This window comes from Asparagus officinalis, chromosome 5 (genome assembly GCF_001876935.1).
Source record: "Asparagus officinalis chromosome 5, Aspof.V1, whole genome shotgun sequence".
In the NCBI taxonomy this organism is placed as follows: Eukaryota; Viridiplantae; Streptophyta; class Magnoliopsida; order Asparagales; family Asparagaceae; genus Asparagus; species Asparagus officinalis.
Genome location: NC_033798.1, coordinates 27,827,947 through 27,837,041, shown reverse-complemented (window position 1 = coordinate 27,837,041; position 9,095 = coordinate 27,827,947). Strand labels below are relative to the sequence as shown.

Below are 9,095 nucleotides of genomic sequence, written 5' to 3'. Positions count from 1 at the left end.
GATCTCAGGCCATCCACCTCTTTAGTGCTATCTCTTCTCTCTTGGCCAATGAAAATTGATTCCAACCCTTATTTCTACAATGAAGAGTATACGTCACCATCAAAAGCCAAGACTCCGATGAAGATACGTGAATGAAGAAAACAAGACGGCATCCACTTCTTGATAATTCGCCGCATCTCGCAATTACTCCAAGTGCTATTTTTACGCTTTTCTTACGCAATATTCAACCATGGTTCTCAAGGCTTAATTTGAATATACAATAATGGTGTCAAGTTCTTTTTTACCTTACAAACATCCTCTGACTGGGGACTAAATTAAGTTAACCCTCAATGCAAATTTCTAATGAAGCTTACAATACTAATTCTGGGGCTACATTTGTTTGTTTTTTGGTATTTTATCAATTCTATCATCTCACTGGGTGGTTGTTCTCAATCTTCTAGAACAAGTTGATAGTCATGTACTTTTGTTATGTTTGGGACCTCAGGATTACGAGGAAGTCGCCCAAAAAAGAAAGAAGAACGACACGAACGCGAGGGAAACCAGACCGACATCTCATTTTGATAATGGGTTTTGGAGTTTACAGCGTTTCAGAATTTATAATTGTAATGTATTAAATTTTAAATTGCTGATTTTACTTTATAAAAGCGATTAAATAGGGCTATAGAAGTAATTTGAATCTAATAGGTGTTAAGATTTTAACTGTAATTAAGGTGTGGGGTAAATATGATCGAAGTAAACAACTTGAGGGGTAAATTTAGAATAGTAAAGATGTGGGGAGCAAATATAAAAATATCAATGATTTGATCGGGAAGAAAAACCCAATTTCTTTTAAGTTATAACTTTCTGAAGTTTTTCAAACGAGTTATCGGTGTTCACTGGTCACGAGACAAGCACCAAGCGTGTATCTCTTCTTCATTGCATTATCTTCCTTTCTAGGGTACCGACAATCCTTTATTTGTGTATCAACCAGCAGACATTAACAATTAATTTCTATACATCCATAAGCAGATACGTCCGATTAGCATAGCTACTTGTTGCCTCGTTATATCTACCAGCATATATCAACAATTTCCGTACAAGCAGGGAAAATATTAACTTGTATTAAAGCTAATAGGCATTGATAGTTACAGGTTTAAATTGTATACACAATTTGATTGTCCTGATTTCATCACAAAGTACCTGATTTCATCACAAATTATTTTTAAAACCCATAGTTACGGTGAAGATCGGGAGTATAATTTATTCTGTAAGAGGTGACATAGCAAAGTAACAAAAATTTCCAGCCTACATATCGGCAACTGAAAGGCTGATATGAGTTGAAGCAACCGGAAATCCCCTTCTGATTCCTTCAACACAGTTAATCATACTTCACCACAGTTAATCATACAACACAGTACAATAAACAAAACTTATAATTTTCCCACAAACCAATGCTCATCAGATATCGATATCACCAGCAGAGCTAGCTGAGTCATCGTCGCTGCTATCACTACTGCTGCTCCCGCTACCACTCCCACTCCCACTGCTGCCACTTCCACTGCTTCCGCTCGAACTCGAACTCTCTTCATCATCATCTTTCTGTTGTTGCCCCTCCTCAGCATTCACTTGGGCCCTTAAAGCTTCAGCAGCATTAGGCCCCTTTCCTGCTTCACCATCGCTCACATCCACATCAGCAATCTCGTCATCCGTATCGTTATGCTGAGTTGGGATGTTGATATCAACGCCGAAATAGGAAGATGATGGTTGTTCTCCAGTGTTTATCTTAGGTTGCGGCTCTTCATCATCATCTACATCTATGTCTATGTTCTCTTCTGCTTCGTCATCAAGTTTAGGAGCTGGGGATAGAGAGTGTGCATTTTGTGGAGCTGGGTTGAAGTCCATGGTCCTGTTAGTGGGTTTTGTTCCTGAAATGCAACAATAGGTGCTTCGTACCAATGTATAACAAAGGAAGCATCATAATTTACTGGTGAATTGCATATAATCCCCTCGTCTATACCTTCTGTAGCATTCAATCGCTCCTGGGCTTGCACTTGAAAAGGATAAATTGCAGATAATTCCCCCATCCCCCAAGAAATCAAGGGCCATAAGTGCTAGTAAACAAGTTGAGTGGTTAAAAAAGATTAAACCTATAGATGAGGTGGTTATCTGCAACTTACCCACTTTATATTTTATATTTGTATTTTGGAAGGAAAAAAAAAATTCCTTAACGGTAGTGTTTGGCAAAATTAGGATTAATTACAGAAAGCCCCCATTAATTTTTTGGGAGTTGCAGTAAACACTCATCAACTTTTATTTATTACACTAAACCCCCCTAACTTGAGGAGTTATTGCCATAACCCTTATGGACGATTTTATTTCATAAATTTCACATAATAATTTATCATTTAACCTCCAAATTAGCACCATCAATTCTAAAATCTCATGTGGCAGGCAAACAGGTGCCAAAAAAGACGAAAATAACTCTTTAGTCATAAAAATTTTAGTGAAATAAAATAATACATGGGGGTAATGTACAATAACGTGTAAAGTTCAGGAGGGGTTTAATCTAATAAAAAAAGTTGATGAGGGTTTACTGCAACTCCCAAAAAGTTCATAGGGGGTTTTCTGTAATTAACCCGCAAATTTACATTAAGATTGGATATAAACATCTACTGTAATTTGCCCTCAATTTCATGCAAGTTAAATAGAACAGAGAAATGCCACCAGAGGCATGTATGGAATAACTATTTCAACAATAATCCAAAAATTCCATTAACAGGCCGAAGTCTAAGTCGAAAGAAAACAGCAGTTGACTCATCAAACAACTTGAAGAATTAAAAGAAAAATTGGGAAATTCCTATTCTTTAGTGTCAACATGAACTATATAAGCCTCAACAGCATCAGACTTTTCACATCACAATGAGGTTTGGCTAATAAAAGCACAAATTCATATTGAGCAAGAGCCAGCTGAAAATTGACAATTTCATTGCAAAATATATCGTGTCAAATTCTTTCTCAAGGAAATAATGTACAGTAGGGAAATTTGCCATAAAACAAATCTCATAGACTATAGCTTACACTCTCGGATGAGCAATCTTCCAAGATTCTTCTGGAGTAATGAAGGGTTATGAACTTATAAGGATTAAAAATAGTAAATCTGCTAAAGGAAATTGCACTCATCTCCAAGATAAAGGTCAAACACAGCACCCATACTTTTGACTTTTTCAGCAGACAAAGAAATAAATACTGATTTGTCAGCAGGTGATGTTATTAATATTTATAACACATAGTATTTGAGTTATCGAAAGCTTATCCTTGTCATATTTCTCCCGCAAAGGTATTGTGCTTTCAGTCAAGAAATTTTACAGGAAACTTTCAAATATCTATAAATCCTTATCTACTACAGGGCAAAAGATGGATATTGAGAAATGTAACTTCGCTGAAATCCCTCTTTACAGCCCATGTAAGTATCCAGATGTGTCATTGTATTCAAAAATATATTTACAATCATAAATAAATAGTGTAATAAGAAATTGACTTGATATATTTAATAGAAACTTTGGAGAAACAACATATAAAATATTGCACAGTAGGAAAACTAACTAGCTAATCTATGTATCTGAAAAATGATCATCATAAGATTTTTAACCAACAGAATGTAGAGGATACCTGGACTCTCTGGTTCGCCAATATCAATCCTTTCCACCTCAACCTGTGCAAGCAGGAAAAGGGAAAGGTCCATTCAGTACAACACATATGCTAATAACCACTTTCAAAATTTGTGCTATACCGACATAACGCAGTTTGCATATAAGCAGCAGAAATCTGAAGGTTTAATGGAGTAAAATGTTTGTGCTTCATGACTGATTTTGGATAAGATTGATAATCAGCAATTAAACAATAATACATAAGATCTCCGAAACAAATTTGAAAAATCCATGTGCTTGTAAGACCCAGCATTTGCGTTGAAATATGGTGCCCAAGCCTGTTAATCGTAGTTGCAAAGGAATGACATATTCTTTAGATGTGCAGAACAATGCTGTGACACTTATGATTTGCCCATTTCATGTCACCTGTTTCCTTTTAGTAAATATATATATACCACCCTTGAAATCTCCATTCATCTTATTACAAACCTTTACTCATGGCACAACTTTAGGCCTCTGGCCCAAAACTGTCTTCTTCTTTGAACTGGCTAGCCTACTAGTCCCAGAGCGTCTATTGTAACACAGTATACTTATTTTGACAGGCAACCAAACCTTAAAACTGATCTAATGGTAGATAAAAGCAGCTTACCATGTTCTTTATTGGTATACCTTTAAGAATCACAGTGCTTCTGAAGCTTTTTATAGTGTTAATTATGCCTCAACAGCTACTCTGCCAATAGCAGTTTCAGTTTCTCAAATGCTTCAGCAGATTGATATAACCAATAACATATGGAATTAATTACAAGTCTCGAGCCTTGGTTAGGATAGTTAGGCCCATGTCTGTTAGGCAGAATCATATTTAGGTAACTTTTTGGGTCTAAGAAAAGCTACTGCATTAAACACCAATAACTTGGGATTTAAACATCGGCTTCTGCCTTATGATATAGGCATGTGGGTTGCTTGCAAGAAAGTGTGATGCACAAGTTCATTTAGAGCAAGTTGTCCAGGCATAGAATAACATGTGATTAGGCTTATATTATACCTTTTTATATATTCGTTTATTTTACTTTTTTAAACTAAACTACTTTTTCTACTTTATTCAGTTTATTTTACCTTTTCTACTTTAAGGGCCTGTTTGGTTGGTTTCCTAGAAAAATAGGAACAGGAAAACTTAACCTAAAAACTACCTTTTCTACTTTATATATTCGTTTATTTTACTTTTTTAAACTAAACTACTTTTTCTACTTTATTCAGTTTATTTTACCTTTTCTACTTTAAGGGCCTGTTTGGTTGGTTTCCTAGAAAAATAGGAACAGGAAAACTTAACCTAAAAACTACCTTTTCTACTTTATATATTCGTTTATTTTACTTTTTTAAACTAAACTACTTTTTCTACTTTATTCAGTTTATTTTACCTTTTCTACTTTAAGGGCCTGTTTGGTTGGTTTCCTAGAAAAATAGGAACAGGAAAACTTAACCTAGAAACTACTTTCAAAGCATTTCCGAATTTATCCTGGAATAGGGTTTTTCTTACCTGTTTCACTTGGAAACCAAGTGGTGGAAATGCTTTTCTCAATTTCTCTTTTGGTTAAAAAAAATTCCTCAATTTCTGTTTGCAATTTTTTAATTCCGTTTTATTCAATTTCTACTACAAATCCGAGCAATAAACTCAGAAATGTGATTTCCCCAAAATATGACATGGCAGCCTTTTCATGGGGAGCTTTGCCATAATTAAGAGGCAAGACAAACAACATAATAAGAAAGGGTTATAAGCTTGTTTTTTTTTTGGCCGATGTGACATTTCTTGGAAACCCCAGAAAGAAACCCCCTTTCTGGGGTTTCCATGCGAACCAAATAGCCCCTAATAAGAAATTTATTTCGTAAGATCTTTGATCAACTGCTTGTATAGCTCTTATGTTGAAAGATAAAGGAGTATTATTGAAGGGTATAGTGAATCTTTGGAGGAGATTCAATGTTAAACATAATAGCTGCTACTTATTGGTTATCATTTAACTTTGATCTTTTACTAGAAGGGCTCAGAACTTGTATTAGATGCATACTTTGGTTGAGTTTTGCATATTTTTGGTTGAGTTGAAAACCAATAAGTTTGTGGACTTGTGTCTCTGTCCTGTTTGATATCCCCCTTTGCAACCTTATTGATAAATTTAAGTATCTTTTTCTAAGTTTCCTTGTTTTTGATAATTTTTTCTCATTTAATTTAAGTATTCTACTTAAGGGAGTTTCTACAACATGCAGAAAGATAGCTAACTTGATATGCAACTTCATCGTACACTAGATCCAGATATCCCAACTTCCGATTTCTCTTGCAACTTTCAGCCTAAAACAATCCCAACTACCAACTTTGAACATATTCTTTAAAATCTTAAAATATTCTGAGTTGGACACAAGCTGAATTTATAGCGATCCTATATTTCAAATCTATTTTCTCAATACCAAGAGGCCCCAGTTCATCTCTCATTTGATCTAGTTTAGTATTTTGTACTGAATTTTATTCTGTCCAAAGGAAATAAAAGAGGTAGCCCACCACAACTGCAAAATAAATCCCTTCTAGGTTTATGTCCAAAGGTAATCAAACTCTTAATAATTGCATTTTCCCTCAAAATTTATGCCTCCAGTGTATGACATCAGAGAGATTAAACGTATTTTTTCCATTATCATTTTTTATAAATTATAAGATTAGGAAAGATTTTGACAGTAAGAAATCTAAACCAAAGAAAAAAACCTAAGGCATAGTAAAGGGTTTTTAGAAAATACTGTATACTGTATACAACGGTGGAGACAAGAGCTGAAGAAATTTTCTCTAATTTTATTATTTCCTCGCCCACACAATGGCTGACATGATTTGTCTTTACAATATTCCAGGTCAGGGCTCTTTCCTTCTCCGTAAATTACACTTTTCTAACTAAAATAGTGTTAGACAAGTCACTGATAACCTAATATATTAATTAGAAAGAACAAATATTTCAATGACAATCTTCAATGGGAATCATAATGCTGAATAGAAGTTCCTCAAGTCATCTTCCCACCAAGCACCAAACAGAAAATCTCCTTAAAAGTGAAAATTTCTATAGCTTTATCCCATTTGATCAGCAAATTTCAGTGGATAGTTAAACTACATGGGTACGGGTTCGGTTACTAGTATGGAACACAACAAATTTGTAAAAAGAGGGTACGCAGCCAAGGCTATACATATGTATGTTGTATATATTTATGTGCATTAAAATTAATAATTTACATAAGATCAATATTATATTTGCATTTATATAAGATCGGTATATAAGAAATAGATGTTGAGTGTCGGATATACGTTCAAGAAGTGTATGAGTAGTGTTCTAAATTAAAACATGTATTATATAATTGAGCATACACCTAATAAATATGTGCATGTCTTCACAAAGTGTCCAAGAAGTTTCCACACAGTCATACAGGTACAGATACGGGTACGTGGTAGGTATAGGTACGGCTTTCGGTATAAGTACCCAAGTAACATAGCTGAATAGCGATCTATAATAGGCTTATAGATGATCATGCTCCCTTTTTGTCTATTACATTGGTTTCTTAAAGCACAAAGTTATACCACTCCTAGCCAAACTCCAAAGACATCTTTACTATCTCCTAAAACTATCATCTTGTCAAGTGACAGCATCGATCCTATATTGATCCTACAATTACTAACAATTCTAGTAGGGGGCCAACTGGAGAGTATAGGCTTCAGAGCTTTCACTGGATCTCTATCATTTTAAAAGAAGAAAAACAAAAGCACCAATTCCAGCCAAACAAAGTTCAAACCATCTCTATAATATTTAAACAATAAAGAATTTGAGCTTTGATGAACCAACTCAATGGTCCAACTAGTTCTATGTTGAATGGTGTCATCATTTTCTAAGGAGAATTATGTCATCATCATGAATGTATTTAGAGAATGTCAAATCCCTCCATGAACAGATTCTAGATTCTAGCTTGTGAACTTGCGACGTGACACTTCAAAACAACTAGTCTAAGTAGTGCTGGTAATTTCAAAAGAAATAGGTGATCTAAAAGTTACCAAAGAATATTAAAGCACCAAAGGAAATTGATGTTTAAAAATGAAGGTTTTATGCATAAATTTAAAAATAACTTACATGGACTGAAGGTGCTGCTGTTTTGGTCAGCTTGACCGATGTAGCAGATGCCAAGTTCGCTGTTGCAGCAATAGATTCACCACGCTGCCGAACATGCCGCAGTCTCTTAACAGCCCGATGCAAGCGTTCAAGCCGAAAGGTCTCTCCATCAAAAAACAAGACTGCATCATTGTCTTTGTAATCCTCACTGCTTCCTTCAAAGCTCACCTTAGGTTTCCCTGGCTGGTTGTTATTGAATTCTACAGCGACCCTGTTCTCCTTGTTCTTGTGGAGAGATCCAGGCTGACTCTTATCAATTGAGGCCGGCTTGAATTCATCTGTCAATTTTTAGACAAGATTAAAAGTCTTGATTTGTATTGTTTTCCTACTACTAGGTTGTTCTAAACTCATCAGCAAAGATCTTGGAAGTAAAAATCAAAAGAATCAACAACAATACAGCATAGCACCTGACTAACAGCTTGTGAAGCTCTAATCATTGAGACTTTAAGTAAAGAGTCAAAAGTTAAGAATGACATGTTACGTTAGGCTTATAATAACATAATTTGATCCACACGTATTAAAGGCCACACCAGTAGAAAAATTTTAATTCATGAATCAGTGTCAAACGAAACCCTAGACAAAAAATTAATGATCAATGGCACATATAGATTCAACGTAAATCTACTGTAGCATGAAAATCAACGGATAACAAAAGAATTTCAATCTCAAACTCCACTAAAATTCTAAAACTCCCCATCATCCGCACAACAAAAACCTAAATTTATGTAGGGAATTAAGCGAACAAGTAATGCCATCCAAAACCCTATCATAAATTTCAAGCTAAAAGATAAAAGGATCGGAGCAAAATTTCGGGAATGAAATCAGGGTTTCGAGAAAGATCACTTACATCGAAGAGTACAGAATTTGCAGGGAGAATTGTCCCTGAAAGATGGACCTAGCTTTAATTCGTACCATCTCTCCGCTTGAGGTGCTGAGCTCGGTTCTCCGTTGTTGTTATTCGCCATTTACTCGCAAGAGAATTTCCCCCAAATTTATTTTTGTTTTTAAGGCTTTTTTATGACGTTAAAAGCTTCCGAATCCTCTTTTTTCTACACAAATCATCATTACTCGTTTTTTTATGACGTGGTAAAAGCTTTCGAATGTTTTTTTTTATATATAAATCATCATCATCATTGATCTTAGTTTAGAAAAAATTGTGTCAAAATCAGGCCCTCTATATTTTAGGCCATGTGGTCAAGCGGGCAAATGTCAAATGTATTTATTTTTAAGGTTCAATTAAACTTCCAAGTAAGTATTCCAAAATGTCCATAATGACATATATCTAACC

General features: G+C 34.9%; 1 protein-coding gene across 1 annotated transcript; it reads right to left on the bottom strand.

Moving 5' to 3' along the window:
- LOC109843090 (ELL-associated factor 2-like) lies at positions 1,215 to 8,856 on the bottom strand. Its single transcript, XM_020412022.1, is given in 6 exon segments — positions 1,215 to 1,904; positions 1,997 to 2,090; positions 3,649 to 3,691; positions 7,769 to 7,794; positions 7,796 to 8,085; positions 8,655 to 8,856. Coding segments are annotated over 6 exon segments (1,038 nt in total). The 5' UTR covers positions 8,773 to 8,856; the 3' UTR covers positions 1,215 to 1,437.